The sequence below is a fragment of the Athene noctua genome, chromosome 5 (genome assembly GCF_965140245.1).
Source record: "Athene noctua chromosome 5, bAthNoc1.hap1.1, whole genome shotgun sequence".
In the NCBI taxonomy this organism is placed as follows: Eukaryota; Metazoa; Chordata; class Aves; order Strigiformes; family Strigidae; genus Athene; species Athene noctua.
Window position 1 is genome coordinate 41121208 of NC_134041.1, and position 25229 is coordinate 41146436.

Genomic DNA, 25229 nt, shown 5'->3' on the forward strand with positions numbered 1-25229 from the left:
CTGCTTTCCCTACATTTTTTTTGCAAAATAGTTATGGAGAACTTTAAGCCTTTCTTTATAGAAGTGTCCAGTAAATTCTGCATTATTGTTGTGGTTTAACCCCAGCCACTAAGCACGGCGCAAGCTCTTGCTCGCTCCCCACAATGGGATGGGGGAAGAGAATTGGAAGGGTGAAAGTGAGAAAACTCGTGGGTTGAGTTAAAAACAGTTTAATAATGAAGATAATAAATGGTAATGAAAAGCAAGATAACAGAGAGAAATAAAACCCAAGAAAGACAAGTGATGAAAATGAAAACAACTGCTCACCACCAACTGACTGATGCCCAGTCAGTCCCTGAGCAGCGGCCCCCAGCCAAACTTTCCCCCAGCTTTGTCTGCTGAGCATGATGCTGTATGGTCTGGGAGATCCCTGTGCTCAGCTGGGGTCAGCTGTCCTGGCTGTGTCCCCTCCCATCTCGTGCACCCCCAGACTCCTCGCTAGAGGGTTGGGGTGAGAGGCAGGAAAGGCCTTGAGCTGTGTGAGTTCTGCTCAACAGTAACAAAATCATAGCTGTTATCAACACTGTTTCCTGTACAAATCCAAAACATAGCCCAGTACTAGCTACTATGAAGAACATTAACTCCATCCTAACCAAAACCCACACAGAAAATGTCGGAAAAGCATAAGATTTTAGTTTTGTAGCTGAAATCAGCAGATCTATTCTGCACAGGTCTGAAGACCAGTATGGCTAAGAGAAAGGTCACAGTTTTTCATCAAGAACTGCACTGCAAGAAGTGAAGGAAGGCATATTCTGATGTCATCTTTTGGCACATGTATAATAAAAAAACAAGGTCAAGCTATTAAACACATTTGAAAATGGAATGTTTGCTTTACATGGAATAGCAGGTTGATTCCTTAGCACTGATAGTCCCATTCTTCATTATAATGCATTATCATGAGCATATATAATGTCCTGGTTATATCTGTAATATTTATACAGTGAGTGAAGAGCTTCCAACTGTAACAAGGACACATGTAGGTAGGGACTTACATGTAACAAATTCATTGGCTGGAACAGAGGGGGTCTTTTTGTCACTTACTATTTAAGAGAACAGAAAGGATAGGCAAGGACACATTATGGTTGGTTCTACATACTGCCCAGGTGATAATGCAGATATATAAGTTGTGATTTGAGGTGAGGAAGAAAATTGTATAATAGAATTATAAAATCATAATTTTTGTTTTTTAAGGTTACTGGATGTATTAGTTAATTTACATTTCGAGGGTTAAATTAGGACTAGGTTCTGTGAATTTCCCCCCCCCCCCCCCCTTTAATTTCTCCCCCATCCTTCCAGAAAATAGGCAGAGCTCTGTAACTCTAAAGTTGTTGACTGAAGAGCAGAAGTGATATTGTGCCTCAAAATGTGGGCACCATTCACTCTGAAAATTTCTCTCTGGTGGAATCATCTTTGTGCATTTCAACTACATCAGGTTGTGTGATAGTAGTGTCCAGTCTGCATGTATTAATTCCTGAAGTAAGGTTTATAATATCAAAAATATGTGTATAGAACATGCAGTGTAGTTGAATTTGTAGCCATATTGGGTGCTATCAGTTTCCTTAGTGGTGTATATACACAGTAAGTTTGTGTACTTTGATGAGTTGATAAACTTAAGAGAACTTAAATCCCTGAGTGTTAGATGGTACACTTGCACCCATGGTAGTGATCAAGTATTGGTTCTAAGAAGCTACCTCTGCATTTTAGAGTCTTTGTGCTCTCAGTAACTCTTAATTTAATTAAAATACCGGTATCATAAAAACTGTAAGTACCTTTTCAGTAATTATTCTTCACTTATTACAAACTTCAGAGTCATGATTTGTGTTGTACGTGTCGAACGTGTAAACTCTGCTTGCTAGGCCCTGAACTTGGGTTTCTCTAGCATCACTGTTAGTATCTGAGCTATTCTTATGTTTCTTACGTCACCAGCGTCTACTCGTTATGTACAGAATAGGTAGTTGTTGTGGTTCCAAAACCTGAATTGCTCTGTTGGAAAGGTTGCTCCACATGTATCTGAAAATAGTCTGAGAGAAAAACACTTCATCTTGTAAGCCAGGTCTTCTTTAGGAATCGCTTGCAATAATGACTGAAATAAAAGTTGAAATGTCCTGTGAAAGCAGTAATTTGAAGGAGAAATGTTACCTAAATGATGGGTGTTTTATCGTGAAGGGAAGTATATCAGTTAAGTTGCAAACAGTGGCCTAAAAAGATTACCTAATAATAAAAAGGAATAGCGAAGCAAAATGGAGGAGGAAGGGGTAGTAGTGAATCAGTGAAAGATAAACGTGTAACAAGCACTGTGATGTTGAGCACATTCTTGAACAGATATTAGAAAGTTTGGAGGTGCTTATTGGCTACAAATTTTTACCTATTCCATTGTTTTTTCTTCTGAATCTCCAGCTTCCTGTAATCAAACTTCTGTGGTTTTGTAGGTGCTGAAGTATGCTCCAGCTAGTGAGGAGCATCTGTCTCCAGAGCTACAGGAATGGGCACCATATTCACCAAAACGGTCTGCTAGGCACAGCGATGGCTTTGTGACTGCCGCCTTATATGCTGGCAGCATGTCAGCAGGTAAGTGGCAGAACTCGTAGTTACTTTCTAGGAATACCTCAAGGAATTTGTCCATGTTGGACAATATTGGGGATGAGTCATGAGAAGCACAGAACAAACATGACTCACAAAATATTTCCATGGTCTGTTGTAATCTGAACATGGTCTGCTCAGTTTTGGACTGTAAAGAAGTGAAACCTGTTTAAGAACACTTAAGAAAACTGAGCAACTCCTGTCTGAAGAATTTGTGTTTCATCAGCCTCTGTGCAGAGGAGTTTAGAATACATTAATGATGAACAAGGTGAAGCTTATCCATTAGGGAGACAAGTAAGATTTCTGATATTTTCGAAAGCAAACAGTAAATGAAGGTGTCCCAAGCTTTAGCTACTTAACTTCTGAAATACTTCCAAGAAGTGCAATGTATTAAGTTCTACCTATTGGAAATTATATACTTGGAGTATCTCAAGTTGAGTGCCCAAACTGGTTGTGATCTTAATTTAAATTAAAGATTAAATTCCAGTGTGTTTGAGATACTAAGCTGCCAAGGAGGGAACTCAGAAGCAGCTCACACAGAAAACAATATAATCAGGTAGAACAGAAAACAGTTAGTATGTTGTCCCTGTTGATCAAACAGTTGTTGGTATTGAAGTTCATATTAGGAAGTTTTATATAGGCGCTGACTAAATGGAGTGCTTCAGGAGCTAATTAGGGTATCATATGCCTAGTTGCTTTGAACTAGTCAAGAAGCATTTGGTAAAGTTGTTGCTAGATGTTTTGTCTTAGTATAGCTACTTTCAGCAGTTGCATATGAAACTTGGTTTTCAAATCAAGAGAATATTGATTTTTATGACTTTACCCCCAGTTCTTTGGAAAGCCCTGAACTCCTGCACATTCTAGAAATAGTGAAAGACACTATTTTTACTGGAGACCATAAAGGAGGTAATGACTTGTGTATCTGGAACAACGGATAGCTTCAAACCTTGTAGTCGCCATTAATTTTCAGAATGTAGATGTTCTCAAGAGTAGCTCAGATCAAAGAAGCTTTTGCTCTTTGATTTCTTTTTTCTTTCTTTCTTTCTGTTTTAATAATACTAGAAAAAGTATTAGAAGGTACTGTTTCTCGTAAGTTTTATCTTATGATACCTTTGCTTAGTAACCCAACCAATTCAAACCTACATTAAACAATACAATTATATGTCTTGAAATGGGAACAAGCTTTTGCTACTGTAATCTGTGCTACCAACTCATTGAAGAGGAAATTGGTAAGATAGGCTTTGGTTGAGTACTGAAGGATGGGTGAACTTAACACCTTGAATAATAAGTTTCATAAATAAATATTGAAATACTATAAGGTCACAGGACACACTAGAAGTGGGAGTCTTTGAGGCAACAGAAGGGGAACAAGAATCAGCTGCAGTCAGTTCAAGTACCAAATAAAAACTTGCGTTCCTGTATAAAAAAGTTTTAATACTTGAAAACAGAGAAAATGTTGTTATCAGTACATATTAAAATGACACACTGCAAATGACTACATTTTTGGTAATATGATCCACTCTATTATAAACCAGATTTAAAATATGCATGTACTAAAAAGGTGTCACATGGTGCTTAATAATGTATTTTTCTGTATAATAATTATTATTATCTATAGATACATGTTCATACATGTAAATGTTACAATACATAATTATATAAGTATTTAAATATATTCTAAATCTGTAGTTTCTAAGCTAATGCTGATAAGAATATGTTTTTATAATCTTAAGCAGGTACAGTACCAAGAAGCTTAGCACCATGCCCTGCAGTAACTGCTGTCATGAGAAATCCAATCTATACTGCCTGGAGCCATAGAGTTCACACCAGCAATTGCCCATCAGTGGCCAGCCAAATATGCCATCAGCATCTGCATCCCAGGTGTTTTGAAATTTATATCTCCTTATGTTTTTGTTTCTATTACGATGAAATTGCTTCTAGTAGTTGTCCTATACAGTGCAGAGTGAAACAAGCTACTGTTGTGTGTTAGTTTGATCCAGGGTTCTCAAAACCTTTATTGTGTAGAAGTTATGTGCCACTTGCTTTCATGTCTTTCCTTAAATGATGGATTAGGTTTCCCTCTACTCCACTGGCTGATATTGACAAAGAAATTAATTTTTTTAATGAACTAATTTCTAATGTACTTTTCTTGTTCTTGCCAAAACAAATAAAGCCTTCCTGTTTTTTGTAGCGCTCTAGGATATTTTTCCCTTTGACTTCTCTTAATTCAGAAAATGATGGGACAATTTGGAAGTGGGAAGGAAGGGAACATTACATTTATTCAGTAACTCATGGATAACCAAAGCTTTTTTGTTGGCCAGTTTGCTGAGGTGCTTTGCCCAGTTCTAACTGTTGCCCTATTCTCCTTTTTTTGGTTGTTTGTTTTTTTTTTTTTTTTATGTAGTTCCCAGCACCAAGGTCGCCTGAGCTTGGACCTAAGTCATAAACACTCCAATGACTACTCTGAAAATACACGTACAAGAGCATCTCATGGCTCAAATTCATTACCATCCAGTGCAAGACTTGGTAACTAGCTTTTCTGATTTATTTCCTGTGGGACTCCTTTATGTTGGAGACAAAGAACAAATGGAAAATTCCTTAAGTACATGCATTATGAGATTGTCATAGCTAGTGAAGCCTGAAGGCTTCCTGTGTTCTTTGCTTAATTTTTTGTGGTTTTATGACTAAAGGTGTTTCCTGAAAGTAGCTGTGTTTAATTCATTCTTTACAGTCTCTTTAAAATGCTCTGTGTGTGTACGTGAGTGATTCTTTTTTTCCATGCCTGTTACTGTTTGAAAGTACCCTTATTGAGATGGGAGGCACAGCCAAAGTATTTCTGAGGTTCAGTGAGGTGTAGAGAAGAAAAGGAGAGAACCTCCAGACCTAAAGATCAAGGATGACTAATGGCCTAATGTAAATTATATTGTTGGAAGATAAATTAAACTTTTATGTTTACTTGATTGACATGTAATATTGTTTATGCCTATCCCAGTAATATTAAAGCCAATGCATGCTTTGTAGCACTGACCAATGACCAAAGGCCATTTGAATACTCATTGAAAAAGTAGAATTGCAGCGTACTTTTTTGTTCGGTGTAGTTGCTTTAACTTTTGTCATAACATTTTCTTGTTGTAAAAATAGGTTCTTCAAGTAACTTGCAATACAGAACAGAACGAATTAAGATCCCTTTAACACCAAGATATCCAAGGTCCATGATGGGCTCTGACAGAGGTGAACTATTTAATAAGTAATCTTAGTTATACTATTTTCAGTATTACCAATCTGAAGCCTTTGCAGTTGTTAAATCAGGTTGCACTAAAATCCAAATATGACAGTTTTATTAAAGTTATAAAATTTGCATTTTGCTACAGAAAGGTAAAAAAAAGAAACTTTCTAATGGCAGTTGATTTTTCTGTTAGTTGACTCAAGGACGTGGCACGCTAAGAAAGAAATGCACAAAAAAAGTAAGAATAAGCATTGCTGTATGTTTTACAGTAGTTTTCTTCTAGAATGATGTCTTAAAAGGTTTAAGTGAGACGACATGCATTATTTTTTGATTCTTAAAATATATTATTTTGAATATTATTGTATTACTGTTTTAAAATTCTGTTTTGAAGAGCAGTGTAAATATTTTAGTACTTTGCTCAAAATTGCTTGGTGGAGGATATTTAAAGACATGATACAAATACCATTTGGAGTGCTGGAGAGCTGTAGATTTCAGAGCTTGATGACAGTAAACAGCAACTGTTTGCTGCCATCATTGGCCAAATGTTCGGTAGCCTTAATGGATTGTATGTGGCAGTTTTCCTAATGGGGCAAATACAGTTCTTACAGACGGCTTTAATTTGTGATTAGTTATTTGAGATATATTTTCTGTAGCTTTTTCAGAGGAAGAAAATGGAATGTTTCTGTCAGGGCACTTGTCCAGTGAATTACTCAGGGAGGGTACAACCAGGGAAGAGAAACAAAGTCATGTCAAGCTTGTTTGAAATTGCAGAGCTTTCCTGTCTCTGTGTATGATTCATGCTGGGGTTTTTTTGGTGTTTTCAGGTGTTTCATAATATATCTCCTACCCAGAGGAAAGGGCTGTACATAAATATTTTATTTGAAAATAAACCTATGTATTTAGTTTTTCTTTTACTTCTCCTTTCCTGGTTTTTATTATTTTTTTCTTTAACTTTGCATTGCTTAGTGTTTTAGACATGCATATGGTATAGCTTGTCTGTAACCTCCTCTCACTGAGAATGGCAATTGTTGTGTACTTGCAGACTAACTCTTAAGTTGCATGCTTACAGGGGACAGATTTGACATATAGTCATTAAGGACAGTATGTTTGCACCATCTGAGATTAGTTACCTGGTCTCGTTAATAGAGTGCTAGCGAACAGTGGGTCCTCTTTCTTGTCTCAAATGTGTACGGTGTCTTTTACTGTGTCTCTGTAGATCTCTAAATGATGTCAGATGCAGGATACTAAGACTCAACTGTTGATTTTCCACAGGCTCGTTGTCACACTCTGAATGTAGCAGTCCCAGCTTGATAACTCCTCCACAGTCACCTCTTAACTTGGAAACATCTTCCTTTGCCAGCAGCCAGTCTCAGAACTCCCTTTCTACATTACCTAGAATTTCCATTAGCCCAGTATCTGTTGGAGAACGTAGAAAAGATAGGTAAGGTCTCCACATTACTTGTTTTTAATACAAATGTGTTTGAAGGAATTTTGTATGTTTGTTTATTGGGCTGAAGGAATGTGAACATTTAATTTAAATGACAAATATGTAGGCACAGAGGTGCATCTCAGGTCCTGTTAGTCAATGTTCTTCTTTTCTTTACAAAGTATGTAAGAGATCTTCGTGTGGCTTTTTTTTTCTTCAAAACTGAAGAGTAGATTCTTGAGTTTAGAAAATTAAGGAATTTCATTAGGTTTTTATTTCTTCCATGTTAGAATAATGGCCACACCAAACAAGTGCAGTCTAAATTGGCATACATCCCTTCAGCAGAACTACCTCAGATGCTTGTTTACAATAGGCTTGTTCAGTACTCCAGAAAACTAAATAAAGACCTAGCAACATCTGATTAGCTAAATATCAGGTGCCTTAGCATTGTAAAATATGTGCTCTAAGCACTGTGCCTTGATTCAGTTTAGCCTGATAACATGAAAAATTGAGGGCATAACTGTGCAAGAACATATGTACAGATGCAGTTTTACTACTGTGACTGATCCCTTTGGCTGCACCTGCACCACTCCTAGAAGTAGCATTAAGTATACGTGTAGCTGCTTGCAGAATTTGAACCTGATATGATAGATTTCTTGAAAGCATGAGCTTTGTGCTTTAATGACTTTCTGTATCTCATGATGAATGCTTTCAAGATACATTGCTTATGGTATCAGTCTTGGACATCTGATTTCATTTTATCATGATCTGACTAGACTGAATATGTGAAAAAAGTTTGCATGAATTCAAAGCATTGAAAGTAAGACACAAATCTGAATCAGGCTTTTACTTCCAGTAAGGCAGCCGAATGCCATTCTGGCAGTGTAAAGGACCTATGATGTGTTGGAATAGATTACATTTATGGAGACTTCAAGACCCCTTTGTATTGCTTGATTTATGTAAAAGGATTGGCCATTAAAAATGTGAATGATAAAGTAATAAGGATATTATGTATTCTAAGTTTTCTGTAGTAATAAAAGTTATTAATAAAATGCTCTATGAAATTTTGGTCTTGTTTAAAGAATCGGTAACTAAGTCATTGTAGTAACTCTAGAATGTGTATTGTGTATGAAGGACAGTGTTTCTTCAAGAGGGAATGTAAAGAGTTTTTTGTGACTTTTCATTCTTTCTTACTTCGTGTGACTTCTGTACTTGGTATGTTCAATTTGTTTTCTCGTATAAACGTTCCTCTAATTGTCACTTGCAAATTCAAAGTCAGAATATCTTTTCTCTTTCACATGACTAATGATGTATAAAGTTTAGCTGAAAAAGCTAGGTTTTTGACACCCCTGTAACTTTGTATCTCTGAGCACAAGATATGTGTTCTGATGGCTGGGGAATAACAATTTCTGTTAATGTTAAATAGGTGATTGAAGTACAGTCAGGTTCCAGCTCCTTCACTCTTGCTGAGCGTATGTGTAAACTGTAGTCTGAATTGGCTTTCTAAAAAAGAATATAATTCAGAGTTATGGGTTTGCAGGGTTTTTTTATTTGGGTTTTTAATTATTTTTTTAAAGCAAACCAAAAAACTAGCACACACAAACAGTTCTTAATTTAGGAAAGTAGCTAATTTAAGTCTATCCTAAGAAAACATTTGAAGATGCGTAGATAGCATTTTAAATAGTTATTTGGTCATATAATTCTTTCTGATCCCCACAAAATAGAAGTAACTCACTTGGCCTTTCTTCAGATAACAATAATAATGATGCATATAAAAAAAAAATAATCAGTGTTTCTGTTTGTTCTGTTGATTTCAATTTAAATAAAAATTAAAAGATCTGATCAATTAAGACTTTTCTCATCAGTGTTTAGTGATTCTGGCAGGCAGTCTGAATGTTACAGAAAAGTGCACTTCACTTGATTTTAATAACACTGCTTATCAAGTAAGACACCTTTTTAATGTTGTAATTCTGGTTTACTTTATTATTGATTCTCTAATGCATGCATTTAGTAGTTATCTTTCATTTTGTAGTTACCAGAATTCTAAGATACGATCCTGTGCAATTTGTACGAGTTTTGATTCTTTCTTGTTCCAATCCAGAACAAAGAAACCAAATTTTAAAATGACACGGTAGATGGAAAAGCAGAAAGGCACAATAAATCAAGTTCAAAAAGATGTAATTTTACTTTTTAATGAGGTAGCATGCCTTGATAAATGTTTTGGTATTAAGAAGCTTCAGTTCACATCATGGTTTACATACTCATAATGTGTAAAACAAGTTGTTCGTAAATTACAGTTTTCTTGGGGTCAGCACAGTTTAGTTAAGCCCACATTCTTTCTAGAATATCTTGAGTTTAAGTTTGCTGGTAGTAACCCTACCTTATCTCCATTATATTAATAGACAAGTTCTGAGGGCATTACCTCTAAAAGTGATGTTGATGTTTTAAAATTATTGGGTTCCAGAGTTGCATTCATATCAGAAGACAGTTCTGTTCTTTTATGCATTAATAAGCTGGCAACCTCTTATGCCTCTGCTGCAGAAGGGTACCAAATAGTTACCTTCAAAGACTGTGGCAATAATATAATTTATGAAATTATGTCCTCTGCCCTCAGCCCCAAATCCTACTCTTTCCAAAAATAACTTTCCTCAACCTGGCTCACATAAATAGCAGTGAGTGAAGTCCAGTTAATTCATCTGGTCTCTGAACAGCACCATTAAAATATTTTAAACAGTTGGCTCAATTTAGAGAATGTCTTTACAATATAATGAAGTATTAGGAAAGAAAACATTCAAATTAATACATGTCAAATGTAGTATGATGCTACTAAAATAAAAAATACACAACACCTGGTACTAAACTGCTTCATTCATAATGAGCTCAACATCCTCAACAAGGTGATGCCTTTTGCTATTTAGGTGTTACTGAGTTCATAGTAATATGAACCAGCACCTTTTAGGAGGCTACTGTTTGTTTATACACACCATGAAGAGACCAGCCCTGTTTGTACAGGTGGATACATCCTAACTATGTGGGGGAGGAAAGGGGAATGTATCGGGCTTTTCTTTTGTGTAAGCCATTCTCTTGGTATACTTACTAGTGTCTCACTACTGTGTGTCGTTATCTAAGTGTTCTTTTCTTCTCAAATCTTCTACATCTTTCAGATATCTGTTCCGTAATAGGTCTTTTCTGAGAATCCCTGTGGCTCCTAGGCCTAGGTTCTCATCACTAAGGAGTTTGAGGTTGGCCTGATATAAGGTTGTCCTTCTCGAGCAGTATTGCGCACTTTGTGCTATTTCACATGTTTGGATAATTGCTCTGAGGAGAATTTGCATGGTAATTGTAATGCTACCATGCAAATTGCTGTCCTAATGGCTTGAGTTTGCAACTGCTTAATTTTCATTACTAATTTATGTTTCCCTCCATACAAATATGAAATCTGATATTTGTGCATTGTTGTCCTTTGGTTTACCACCTTATTATTTATGATGTTTATTTTCACTGGCATTAAAGACTCCCAGCATTTATATTTGTAACATACCTTTCTGGAATATGGTTTGTAAATGACATACTATATACAGTGCTGCAGTTACTTTTATATAATATGCATCTGGAAGCTTCTTTCCTACCAACTTCACCACCATACTATTTATAATTCATATTTACCATAATGTTTTAGAGCAGTTGTGTACTCAGTTTACATTTAATTCTGCCACTGTATGTTGCATGTTGAATGCAGTTAAGAAAGTTGGCAGTAATTTTTTTAAGTAACTGTTTAAACCTATTTTATTATTACAGTTCAGACAGACATAAAGTATTGCATGTAACTTTGACATTGTGATGGTTCAAGTGCAATTTTGTCCAAATCAGTTTTAACTATCTCCTCTAAAAGGCCCTACATGGAAGAGCCACGTCATGTTAAAGTGCAGAAGGGTTCTGAGCCTCTAGGGATTTCCATTGTGAGCGGAGAAAATGGTGGAATATTTGTCTCTAAAGTAACAGGTGGGAGCATTGCCCATCAAGCTGGCCTTGAGTATGGTGATCAGTTACTAGAGGTAATTGTTTGCTTACTATTCCTGTGGCTTAATAAATCAATTCATATGACTCCAGCCGTAACTGCCTTCCTCGAAAGACTATCTTGTGAAAGGTTGTGTGCTGTGAGATGTAGCAAAGGATACTCTCTATTGTAATATTCCAGTAATTGTGATTGTTGTGACTTTTCGTCAGGCTTTATCATAAAATAATGCCTTTTGATAACAGATCTGAATTGCATCTTACATAGATATAATTAAATTTTAATTTTATATATGAATAAATTAGATTTTAAGCTAGCTAGTTTCTGTACTTAAAACCTAGTGAAATATAGTCCTAACACCATACTCTGCCCAATAAAATAAGTAAATATTCAAGCGGCTGGCTTGTACTAAGTTTCATGCTGCTGTTGCTGTGGCATATCCTTACCTGAGGTACCTGATTTAAAAAATACTCGGGTAGGCTTTAGATTAGCTACAGTCATGTTTTTGCCTACTATATTAAATAAACATGTGGAGGAGCATTTTGTAAAGTACAGAGCTGTTTTGTAAAAGTTAGATTTGTTCATGCTTGTGTATATTAAAGCATCTTCTGTTGCGCAATGTGTGGATGATACTACAATGGGCCTAAATGGATCATGGATCTGAATTTACCTTTAAATCCTGAATTTCTTCAGATCGGTGATCTGAACCAACTTGTATTTAATCAGTGATATCAAATCATAATACAGCTCAGCATACATATGTCTTTCAATAGTAAAAATATTTTTGAACTCATGCTCAGGTTACCAAGTATTTTAAAATTACAGTGATTCCTTCCAAGGAGTAAACCCTAAGAATCATTGTATAGCAGCATTTCCATTCTCCTATATACCCCAGTGGAAATAAGTCAGCATTTAGACATTAAACTAATCAGGAGACTGAAAGAATGATTTTGCTAGTTTCTGTCTGAAAACTTGACATCCTGCTTTTTGCATTTTTTTCATAGTTCAACGGAATAAATTTGAGAAATGCTACAGAGCAACAGGCTCGACTAATCATTGGACAGCAGTGCGACACAATTACTATTCTGGCTCAGTATAACCCACATATGTATCAGCTTGGCAATCATTCACGATCAAGGTGAGGCCGGCTAGACTTTGAAAAAGCTACTTGCTGGTCCATGCAGTTATTTAGCTAGTAGATAACTTATGTTGCTGTTTGCAAACGCATTACCTGTACAAATTTGTGCTGACAGGTGTGTTTGCTTAGAAAAGTAATATGTGAATACATGCTTGTCAAAAAGAAAAGAAAAATGCTTGATGCTTTACTATATTTTCTATCTTATTTGGGCATAATCCTTAGATGCATTAAACTAAAAGCAAAGATGATTTTTTCCTAGGCTTTTGAGATTCTAGTACTTCAAATTTTTTTATAGTTGAAGCTTCCAAAAACTAATTAGAGAAGGCAAGTGACCTAGTGAAATTATCCATCCTGTTTTCATGCATGACCACACTTCAAAACTGAGCTTTATCGTTCTTAGACTTATGGTGAACATATGTTATTTGGCGTGCTGGTAGGGGTTTTAGTTTTTTTTTTTTTCTTACTTTATACTTGATTTACGGCCAAATGAAAAACTTTGTGTGGAAAATATTTGGCATTGGTAAAACACTAACTCACCAGTCTTTCCCCCCCCCCCTTAGTTCTCGCCTAGAACCTGTGAGTAATCATTCCACCCCTCAAGGCAGTGGAGCCGCAACACCTGACAGTCATTCTGTAATTGATACTGTGAGTGAACAGGATGAAGGAACAATGACGCCCCCATCCAAACAAACCACACCAACTACAAGTCCCCGGAATTCCTTAAGGTAGAGACTAAATTTTTTGCCTTAAGGACAAAAAATTATCAGGGTGAATGTGAAGGGTGTTAAAAACAAAGTGTGGTGCTTTGAATGCTGTGTCTGGTTGAAATAAGTCAGAGAAGTTAAGTGAACCCCAGGATAAATGTACATGTCTTCAGACTGGTTTTGAAAGACGAGTGAAGAACGTTTACTACAAAATTAGTTCTGCAAGAAGCATGATGTTCATCTTAAAAGACTGTGTCTGTAGGTGACATTTTGAATAATAATTATGTCAATATATATTCTTCAGATGACTAGTTGATTGTACGTAATGCAAGTTTTTAAATTGGAATACATGTGGGTTTTTTTCCCTCTAAAAAGGGGCCCTGTGGACACAAGCAAAAGGACTCTTGAACCTAGAACTGTTGTTGTTAAAAAATCCCAAGTGGATCTTGGGATCCAGATATGTGGCGGAAACCTCTATGGAATATTTGTCTCAGATGTAGATGATGATAGCCCAGCAAAAGGACCTGATGGACTAGTGTTGGGTGACATGATACTTGAGGTAAGCTATTAAGAAAAGTCTGCATCATACTGGCAAAATGTCTAGGGTGGTATAAAGAGGGAGTTGTTCAAAGAATCGTGCTGTCTCACAATGGGAGATGTTCTGTGAATCTTGAGTTCCTCCCACAAAACCCAGATAAGAATGGTGAGAATGCATGACCTTCATTCTGGCTGCAACACGGGAAGAGCTGAATGATGTGGACCTGGAAAACTACCACTGTGGAGACCACAAGTTCCCTACAAGTTGGAAGGACTAATGTATATCCACTTGGAATTATGAACACCTGCTCTCTTCATCTAAATATGAAGCCTTGAATCCAATTTCTGTACATAGGTGAAAGGCAAGGATATGAAATGTTGCAAAACAGAGAATAATGTTGATCTTACTACTATGAAATTCTAATGAGAGTTCAAGGGAAACCATGTAATATATCTTTGACTCTGCTTTCTGTATCTGAAGTGAGAATATTTATCTGCTTGGTTAGGACTATTAAGGTGATAAACGCATACGTGTTTATGAGCTTCTCAGATACAACTGAGCATTGAGACTGAGCACTGAGATTCTCCCATTGCGCCTCCAGTATCCAGATGGAGATTTTGCTTTGCAGTTGTGTTTCTGACTTCCCTCAGACCACTTGCTTTCCTTAAAAATATTAATTTCTTTCCAGTGTGAATTTTATGATTCTCAGTTTACACTTCGAAAACTATTTTAAAAAGTGCAGACTCTGTCTCACAGTGCACGTCTGCTGTGTTCACTTGAGTATTTTGTTTACCACCCCCATGTCTGTCTCCTGCTAGACATCTTAAGGTGCAAGCTGTACTAGAGTTAGGTGGCAAGATTTACTTATATACAGGGCTTGCCAGTGGGAAAAACAGACTCATTTTGCATGTTTTTCAAGCGCACCTACTTCTATTGCCTGTTAAGATACAATTTCACACCTAAGGCTTTGTGTTTTGCAGTATGGGTCCATTGATATGCGAAATAAAACAGCTGAGGAAGCTTATCTTGAAATGTTGAAGCCTGGAGAAAACATAAAAATAAAGACTCAATACAGAATAGAAGAGTTTAATAAGATAAAAGAGCTTCCTGGAGATGGATTCTATATCAGGTATTTGAGCGTGACTGGTAATGACAGCGTAAGGCTGTTAGGATAATATGCTGACCATTGTGAGAGAGATAGTACATCAGTTTTACCCCATTTTTCAAATTCAGGGTTTAATAATTTATCCCAGCTAGTCTCTGACAGTGAGTACACAATCTGTAGCATATTAAGTCTGCATGTTTTGCTGTAAACTTGTGTGCTCTTAAAACTTAGTGTGCCACGAATCTGTTAACTTTTTTCAAAATAAGTATGCATAGTCTTCCCTTGAGTTGATGGAGATCAGTTGCAGAGCCTATTTATGTCTTCCTTTCCAGAGCACTTTATGACCGTCTGGCAGAGGTGGAACAGGATTTAAGCTTTAAGAAGGATGACATTTTGTATGTTGATGACACTCTACCACAGGGAAACTTTGGTTGCTGGATGGCTTGGCAACTAGATGAGAATGCTCAGAAGCTGGAAAGAGGACAGATTCCAAGTAAATATATGTGAGTGATCTCAGTTACAGTATTTATTTTATAGTCTTTAAAAGTCTGACAAGTGAGATGTGGTATAAAAGGCTTGTTTGCTTCTATTCTTTCTGGGAGATAGTAATTCCTAGACATGTAATTTTAGGGATTACATATTTTAATAACATGGAATTAAATGCGTTGCTCTATCAAGTTGTTTTTAATGCTACTAAATAGTAAACTAGAAATGGAAATGATACACAGACCAGTATTATCATAGATAATTCAATAACAAAAGTGAGAGTAACCACAGCAAAGAATAGCCTGGAATCCAAGCTTATCACAATTGTTCTTGGAAAGCATCAGTTGTTTTAGTTATCTGTGGACAGCAGTGTTGTTAGAAGACTCTGTATCCACCACAATCTTGTAATTTTGGTATACCAGTTAAGAGGAGTATGCAGGAACTAAAATTTTTACATTATTACTGAAATAACATTAGTTATCACTCAGTGATTAAAGTATTTTTTTCATTTCAAGATTACTGGTTTTCTGCTTTCCTTTTCTTCTAATAGTCTTCTCTCCATATCATAACTCAAAAGTCATCCTGACGGTGGGACAATGGTACTATGTGTAAGGTGTCGAAGTACCATATATATATATATATGTATGGACCCGTACACATCACTGATAGACTTGTTACTTGAAGTTGGTAAAAACAACTTCCAAAGTATTTGTGCTCATATAAAATAAAACTGTTATTTTGGATTGCTAATAAGTTATTTGTAAGAATGAGTACAACGTGCAACTTCCTAGAAAGAATGTGATCTTTGCTTCTGTCCAAGGCTGACTTTACTGGCAAGTATGTGCTTACAGCTGCTTCTGCCTTGAGAATTTTGCCCTGCCTGTCAGAGTGGGCATGCTGCTATTTATATTGTAAGAATTCTGAGAAAACAATGTATGGGGTTTTCAGATGCTTATTACTTGTTTATTTCTGATTAATCTTCTGTGATGAAGATACTCAGGCTGATGGCTGAGATAAGAATTTCCAGTGTGTTCCAGAAGCAGCGGTGATATTGTTTGTAGAAAAACTTTTAAAAGTTTAAATACCAACCATTTAGCCTGTTTCATTATAGGATGGATCAGGAATTCTACAGGAGACACAGCATGTCTGAGGCTAAAGATGAAAACAGCTCATCTAAGACATTGTCAGCGGCAGCACGGAGGTCATTCTTCAGAAGAAAGCATAAACACAAGCGAAGTGGTTCCAAAGATGGGAAGGATTTGCTGGCCCTTGATACAATCAGTACAGATTCAATTCCTTTCTTAGATGGCAAGTACCTTTGTTATACTGGGAAGGGAGTTGCCTTTCCTTCTCTCTCATTTTAAACAGCTGCAGCATGACACAATGAATAATGTTGCTTTCTGAATACAAATGGTGATCATATGTCCCATCACATACAGTGCCTTTAATAAGAACACTTTTTTGTATTAAATACCAAGCCAGAGTGTTTAAATTTTTTTTTGTAATTTATTCCTAGATCTGTTAGCATGAATGTTTCATTTGCAGAGGGAGATTGCTTTTTGATGCAGGGTTTTGATCTTCCTTTCAACTGTTTAATTTCTGTCCAGGTCACCTAGTCTAGACAGAAATCCTGGGCACCACTCAAAAATCTTCACTTCTACTTTCTTCCCTCATCTACAAAAATCACATTGCTTACTTCCTTGGAAGATGCTTACCTGGAAGAGATCAACAAACCAAACCAGAGAAACCAAATATCATGTCTTGTTTACATTTTCAGGAAAAAATAGGAATGCTTGGTTTTAAAGTTTGGTTGAGGGTTGGGGGGGAGAAGCACCAGGTTCAATTTGAGAAGTTTCAATTTTAGGCTGTCAAGTGGAAAATTGCATTAATGGCTAGTGCGCATTTTTTGTACTTTTCAAGGCCTTTATCCCTTGCAAGGGAGTTGTTTTCATAATTACTGATAGGGTGCTTCTCCTTATCTGAGGAATGCCAAGAAAGTAATTTATACTTTTAAAAGTAAATATTCTGTGTTTGTAGATTCTGCAAGTCTGGCATATCAGCGTGTACAGAAAGTGGACTGTACCTCTCCTAGGCCTGTCCTTATTCTAGGACCTTTACTTGATGCTGTGAAAGACATGTTGGTCAAAGAATCCCCTGGAAAATTTTGCAGATGTCCTCTTGGTAAGTATGCAAATATAACCAATTTATTCTTGCTTAGAATACACGATAGTAACCTCTATATAGGAGAACTAAATGATAGGCAAACATGGAAGAACCCCCAAGGATCTGAATTTGCAGACACTGTTTCGTTAGCCTTGTTCTATGCCTAAGGAATAATAATTAAAGTGGATCTCTTCTTGTTCTGTGAAACAGAGGTTATGAAAGCTTCCCAACAAGCCATTGAACGGGGCGTGAAGGATTGTCTGTTTATCGATTATAAACGGAGGAGTGGACATTTTGATGTGACAACTGTGGCTTCAATAAAAGAGATAACCGAAAAGGTGTGTCACTTCTAATGCTATAGTTCTTTGTACAACTTGCAATATATGGTCATACTATGTTGGGGGATGGAAATCATGTTAAGGTTGTCCTCCTTTAAGGCATTCAGAGACTTGTTCCCCAGGCTGCTGAGTAAAATAAAATTTACCTCTCTTTGGCATGTAACTGTTTAAAGATTATTCAAGCTCACCATTGTAGAAACTAGGAATGTCCATATTCTTTTACAGTATTTTCAAATAAAATTAGAATGTATCTTCTTAGATTTCACAGATTCCACCCCACAACCCCCCAAACAAGGATTTAGTTTTCTTAACTATTTCATTTAATTTCATTTAATGCAGTCATATAGAACATAAACATCATAATACTCCTGGAGACAGATGTTAATTAAAATTTGTACATTGCTTATAGTTTTTTGTCAAACCACACAGAAGTCTTATTACTTTAATGCTTCTGTTTGCTTATGACTTCTGAAAGAGAAAATACTTAAATTTGGAGAAATGTATTGCATGTATTTTATGATTTTTTTAATGAGTTTTCATTTCATTAACATTTTTAAATGAGTTTTCATTTCATTAGTTCCTCAAATACTTTTATTTCTATCAATCTATGCTTTTGGTACTAAGAATGAAATTTCTTGCAGTTTTTCATCTTCTGTTTTTTATTGTAAATCCTTTGGGTACAAATTGCTCAGTAGCCCCAAGATGCTAAATGTGTAGCAAAATTATATTGGATTCCTATGGTTTAAGTAGGGGAAGAAATGGGGGATTTGCATGTGTGCTTGTGCTCTTTAACTGAATCTGTGTTTTGCATTTGCCTTTGATCTTAGGATTGCCATTGTCTGCTTGATATCGCTCCTCATGCCATCGAACGGCTCCACAGTGTTCATATCTACCCTATTGTAATTTTTATTCGCTACAAAAATGCTAAACAAATCAAGTAAGTCTGTGAGTGTTATAGTTCAGGGGCATTTATTTTAGCTTAAAATAAGCTTGTTACCTCTATTTTTTTCTTTCATCCTAGTAATCTTAAATCTCTTTCAAATGTGGAAATTAATCCTTATAAAAACTGCTGTGAGGTAAATGGTCTTAACTTCATTTTGGTTGCATGACAATTAAGTGAATCCTTCAGAGAAATCTAACTATGTAGACTAAACTGTGCGTACTCCCGGAGGCACTCAGATCTTTCCTGCTGGCCTTTGTACTAAACCATAAAACAGATTATGGGTGAGATCCATTGAGGATTAAGTGGTGATCGTGACAAAGAGCTATTCTTCATCTTCTCAGCAGGGCCAAGTGTGTGGATGCAGTGCCAACTGATTCATAACCTCTGCTTTCCCACCTTCATTCTCCAGTGAAAACAGCAAGGGAAGTCCCTTTTTGCCATGGGGTGTATATACTGTGGTCTTCTTGGGCTGTGCTCCTTCAGTAATTGCAAAGTTCCTGCTCAAATATAGCCAGGAACAGAACACAGGAATTAGAAATCCCAGTCCCTCCCCTAATGTTTGAGTAAGCCTTCACACATTTTGGTAGATTGATTTGGCAAGAAGTGACATAATCTCCCAACGTAAGTAAGTATTAAGAAAGTTTTGTTGAGAGATCTTCTGTTTGTGCTATCTTCATTTTGAAAGTTGAAGACTTCTTATATTCTTGATTTGTGGGTGAATTTGATGACTGTCTATTTAATAAAGAAGATAAGCATCACCACTTTCAAGTAGAAGCAAGGCATAAAGAAATCTGGTGTATTTCATTATCACTGTAGGATCACACACTTCGGTGATAAATGGAACTGTCATGTCTTCAGCCCCTTTGGAAATGGAATGGTGACCATTACAGCTGTTTCATTTTTTTTGGAAAGTGACAGAAAGCAATTGAACTAGACAATCAAGGATTTCTAGCGGTCATCAAAATGCAGTGGCACGTTGTCTGTGCCTGTTATGAGCACCAAAGGTTTTTCCAAACAGCCTTTTTGATGTAATACAGGTTCTATTGGCATTCGCAGCAGTGATAGATTAGTAGTGATTTTTTTAATTTATAAAATAAAATTGTGCTTCTCGCTGCTGTAATAACCTATACTTATATTATTTCAATACATATTTATATGACCTTACTAGTTGACTATAAATTCTGCTTTCTTTTAAAGAAATCCCCTGCTGGGTGCCCGAAGTCTGATTTGGAGGAGAGTGTTACAAGCCTTGATTGGAATGAAGCTTTTTTTTTTTACCATTTATATTTCTCTTTTTTTTAATTTTATTTCCAACAGTTTGTATAATGGTAAAACAGTTATCTCAAAAAATTGTCATATATAAGATGACAAAGAAATATTCTATTTGCCTCAACACTTAGAACCTTAAAAGAGTGGTACTTGAGCCCAGCTTTGTGTAGGGAGTACTGGAGTGTGTATGAGATGATGATCCGATTCACATGAACTGAAAAAATTATATTTTCTTCTTCAAGCCTCTCCCATTCTCTGAGACTTTAAAGAAATACTGTCTTGGCCTGATAGCAAATAAATTTGTTATCAGTAAAGTGATCCTTATGACTATGCTGATACCGCTGAAACACAGTAGATGGCACTCTATGTACAAGACTATGCTTGCAAATTAATTAGCCTTTCACATTCACCCAACTGGAGGTGGTAATTTCAAGTCCATTAGAAAAACTAAAAATACTTTTATACAAGGTCTTTCTTCTTTTTCTTTCTTTTTTTTTGCAGAGAGCAAAAAGACCCAATCTTCCTGAGGGACAAAGTTACACAAAAACATTCCAAAGAACAGTTTGAGACAGCTCAAAAAATAGAACAAGAGTATAGCAAGTACTTTACAGGTTAGTATTTAATCAATATTTCACTAGGAACACAGTGGCAATTGAATCCATTTACACCATAATTCAAAAGATCTGATGTTCTTTCAAAGAGCACTTTTTTTTTTTCTCTGCCTTCCCTTTTGGTGAACTCATATTCTGATGTTTTGTTTTACTGGGAGAGGAAATATCAAGAAATCAGTACTACCCCTTGCTTTTATATGTCTTACCTTAGCATTTTATGAATATTCTGACCTCAAGAGATTCTGGAAAAGTGTTATTACAAGCCAGTAGTATTGGAAGTATGGTCAAGATAATTTGACACAGTGTTGTCAGTTTTATAAACCATATAAGGAATTGAAGCTGGTTTGTAATTGAAAAAATAAACCAGAACCAAACAACAACAAAACCCTGTAGTGTGAATTAATGATTGATTTGTGAGACATACTTTACATCTTTTGAGAAAGAAAAAAAAATTGTCAGAGGCTTCTTGAGCCTGTGTTGTAATTTTCAATAATGAAGTTCAACTTCAGAGGCCTTTTTAACATCATGAAGTATATTATATGAATCTTGGATTGTTGTTAGTACTGCATTTTTAGCAGAGAAAGAAAACTGTGAAGACTGTTTCTGCTTATTTCAGAGTATATTTGCATATGGTTCCACATACATTGAAAAGAATGGAGATAAAATTCTAGCTATCTCGATGTGGATGTCAAGAAAACTTGAAAAGAAAAAACCAAAACAAAATCAAAAAACCAACACTGTACCAGCCAAAACCCAACTTTCATACCCCAAACAATGGGATTCCTACAGAAATGCTTTGAGGCATACCTTGCCAAGTGCAGGGAAGGGAAGGGGAATGTATTTAGTGAAGAGCTATCTTAGCACATCCTGAGAGAAGCTGCATGTTCTCAACAGAATCAGTTACCTGCATGTAATAGCCATGCAAATGTTCATTTAAATAGTACATACTTAAACCTTCACAGAGCTTGAAATGCGCATGGCCAGATTGGATGTTATCTCTTGCTCCTTGTTAAGTCATTTGTTGTATTTTAATTTCACCCTGATAGTTAAAGTAGCACTGAGTCCAAGGGAGTCCTATCTGTATTTTTCCACATACCCTGTGGGAAGGGCCTCCCTCTGGTCGTGCCAAGTGCAGTGGACTCCAGCTGTCATCAACATTTCCAGATGCTGGTAGTCAGAGGATTGGTGTTTAAACTGTATTGACATTCAAGCTTGTTGAAATGACAATGTTGTGCATAAAATAAGCCTGTAGATAGGCATGTTGAACATGGTAGCTTCCTCATGAAGCTATGTGACACACTCTCATAGACCCGAGCTCTGTGACTGCTTCATGAAGTACATTTTTTGACTAATGATCCTTTCAAGTTGGCTTTGTTTCCTGTACCAAGTTGTGAGCATGGTGTGTAATCTGAATCACTTCCTCGCTGCCATTTGTCACTTTCATAGACACTGTCATTTGTTGTGTTCTGTATTCAAACTCACCTGACATCATTAACTGTAGTATATACTGCAGGGTCAAGTAATATTTTTAGTGAGATCAGATGATCTCTTTTCAAAAATGGAAATTACTTAAGACCTTCCATAATTTTTTTACCATTAGTGGTAGCTGAGGCCAGAAGCTTTGCTGATGTATTTCTCAAGTCAGTAAGTTCCTCACTTTTTAAGTTTTAAGCGAATAAATTCTCCTCTCCTGTGTCCGTGTTGGCATTTTACTCTTTATGACTGTTAAGTTTAGCAAGAGTAGAATGCAAGGTGTTCCTTTATCTTTGAAATTGATTTTCAGGTAGTTGCTTGGTGTTGGCCTTTTTGTTCCTTGAATGTAGTTGACAGTAAGAATTGGTGTAGCAACTGCTGTTGTTTTATTTAGCTCATCAATTTGTGAGCTGCTTAATAATTTACTTTTAATATTTTTAAATAGTGTCTAGCTGCCACAGCTATAGTCTCTATGTATACTGTCACATAAATAAAAAATTCTTAACATCAATGCTGAACAGAGAAGTTTTATTAGAGCAGGTTCTGACCATCTTCAGACTTAAACTTTGCCACCTGATGCCTCTGAAAATACTACATGGAAGCCTCTAACAAAACAGTTGTCTTAGTTGATTATAGCCATCATTTCTATTACTTCCTTAGGCTGTTTTAAGAGCTAGAAGAGGAAACTATATTGAATGTTTGACCTCTTTGCTCCGTTTATTATTTTTCTTGTTTTAACAGTCATGCATCTGGCAAATACTGAATCGGGTAGATTAATTCTGATCTGGTGATAAAGATTTTGCAGAAAAGTGAAGGACTGCTCTTTTTAATTCCTCATAACTGTTCCAGTCTCATTTATGGGGGGGGTTTCTTTTTCTCCAGGCATTGTCCATGGAGGAGCCCTTTCAAGCATTTGCACTCAGATTATGACAACTGTCGATCAAGAACAGAACAAAGTCCTGTGGATTCCAGCTGGCCCACTGTAGATTTATTTCGCTGTGAAACTACTTTGCAGATGTAAATAACCAACTAACTTTCTATCCAACAGACTGTCCATTTCTGTCTTTATTATAAAGTTATTCATAAGTGATTTCTGTTTCATGAAGGGGAATGATAACACTGAACACACAAGGACCTGACGAGGCATGTGGGAAGGGGAAGATCACCGAGCTTGTCCCTTACGTTGTACATGTGCACGTGACAGGTGTTCATGAGGGGCTGAGACCTGTGTGTACTTGTCCATGAGTAATGAATTTAACAATGCTGCAAAACCCTGTAGAATGACAAGTTTACAAAAACCTTTTCAAAGTATTTGGTTGTTGCTGTTTACTTGAATGTCTTTTTTTGGGGTTGTTTTGTTTTGGTTTTTTGTTTGTTTTTTTAACTCTGTGTCCTTTCATTTAATGAGGTAACTCTCCAAAACAGAGTGAAATTTCTGAATATGAGCAAATTGCTTATGCGCAGTGTGACTCTAAATTGCAATTTTGACCATTTCTAAGGACATTGTTGACTTGACAACCAAGTAATAACGTGGGATTGAATTGGTACGTCTTGGGAGTAAGCTCAGTTGGAAGTACACTCCTCTACAGGGCAGACCACTGTTTGTATCCTGTCAACGCTTGTCTGTCAAAGATATTGTTTCTTGTTTTATGCATGAATCTAATATTTAAACGTCATAATATATCTGAACAATCCGAGCTTAATGTGTTGAGAAATAATTTTTGGTTGTTGGGCCTGGATTAAGTACTGTTGGGGAAGAGTCATAAGCTAGGCCTAGCATGCTGTGTTCTGTCACTTTTAGATACTGTAAATATGGAAAGCTTATGTCAGTGCAATTTTGCAGGGTAATTCTTAAGCTTTGTACTTCAGTGTGTAGCATTCACATAGATTGTTTTTATTTAAGAGCGGACACAGTTTTAGGGCTTTGATTAAAAGCCTGTAGAAAGATACTAAATTTTGTTTTCACTGTCAAAAAATAAGTGATCGTTTAGTCTTGGTTGCAGTACTTACTTACCTATTGTACCAAACTCCATTGTATCAGTTCCCTTTTTGGTTTTTTGCACTTCTGACTCTGTGTTCCTAACACAGGTTTTGTACCTGTCTCTTCTGTCTCTTGTGCCATGTGTCTTGGGTACTATATTTTGTTTTTAAAATATCATTTGAGTAGAACTGCTTCTCGGACACTGTTCCTAACATTTCATTATGTAGGGTTTCTAGTTTTACACTACAGGTTTTAGTTTTGCTTCTGTTTGCAGCTTTTTTAATTAAAAAAAGGGATTCTTCTTGCACAGTTCTTCAAAGATCTGGTCCTAAATTTAAATTCTGTTTTACAGATGCTAATCTCTACTTCAAAATACCTTATATAGTATTTATATAGTTATATACTATATAGAGTATTCTGAATGATAATATATAGTATTTTATATAGTATTATACCATACTATTAGAATACTGTATATATAAAAATTTAAAAATAGGAAATGGTATGGATGACTTACTAGTCAAAGTACTTCTCATGGTGAGGGACAGCAGTTGTTTTTTGTTTATCTTATTTTTTGTTTGTTTTTTAAAGTTTGAGGTTAGAGTAGACTCCAGTGGTACAACTGAAACAGACAGGTACTGTTCTGACATGGATTTTCTGTATTAAAATGAAAATGTCACTTTGTATCAAAAAAAAAAAAGGTTAAAGAAACTGATTACTAAATAAAGGTCAATTTCTATAACTTGACTTGTGTGTAAAAGGTGCATATAGCTAATGTTTTACTTGACTGTATTTAGTTGATCCCTCATATAAGCTTTTATTTTCTGGCTAAAATTGGCACATAAAAGTTCAAGCACCCATCTTGAGAGGAACAAGTTTTGGTTTTGTGTTTTTGCCCAGCCTTGCATATGTAAATACCAAAGATGCTCAAAAACTGCAGAACACAAGTGAGATGTTGGTTGTGTTAACATACTGTTAACATTCTGGTCCAGTGGTGTTAAGGATTTCAAGAGAAATGCAATTGATTGGATGGAGGCTTTAACTGGAGAACAGGTCTATCACTGTGATTTTCAAGAGAGTCACTGGAAAACAGAGGAAACCTAATAGGCAAAGACATGAATCACTAACTTAGAGGCACATTATAGAAGTCCGTGACTCAGTTTTTATACTTCAGACAGAGCAGCCTCTTCTGTT

General features: G+C 36.1%; 1 protein-coding gene across 2 annotated transcripts in view; it reads left to right on the forward strand.

The window, feature by feature from the left end:
• Positions 1-24900, forward strand: part of DLG5 (discs large MAGUK scaffold protein 5) — a 112058-nt gene extending 87158 nt beyond the window's left edge. The window contains exons 17-33 of one of the 2 annotated variants that reach the window (XM_074907154.1): positions 2469-2607; positions 4353-4500; positions 5024-5145; positions 5761-5850; positions 7118-7286; positions 11164-11326; positions 12291-12424; positions 12985-13149; positions 13504-13687; positions 14647-14795; positions 15104-15274; positions 16369-16565; positions 17295-17438; positions 17631-17758; positions 18586-18695; positions 20472-20581; positions 22937-24900. In XM_074907154.1, coding sequence (XP_074763255.1) covers positions 2469-2607; positions 4353-4500; positions 5024-5145; positions 5761-5850; positions 7118-7286; positions 11164-11326; positions 12291-12424; positions 12985-13149; positions 13504-13687; positions 14647-14795; positions 15104-15274; positions 16369-16565; positions 17295-17438; positions 17631-17758; positions 18586-18695; positions 20472-20581; positions 22937-23040 — 2427 coding nt within the window. In that variant the 3' untranslated portion in view covers positions 23041-24900. The remainder of the gene's footprint in view (positions 1-2468; positions 2608-4352; positions 4501-5023; positions 5146-5760; positions 5851-7117; positions 7287-11163; positions 11327-12290; positions 12425-12984; positions 13150-13503; positions 13688-14646; positions 14796-15103; positions 15275-16368; positions 16566-17294; positions 17439-17630; positions 17759-18585; positions 18696-20471; positions 20582-22936) is intronic. The other variant, XM_074907155.1, reaches the window with a different exon arrangement.
• The last annotated feature ends 329 nt before the right edge of the window (positions 24901-25229 follow it).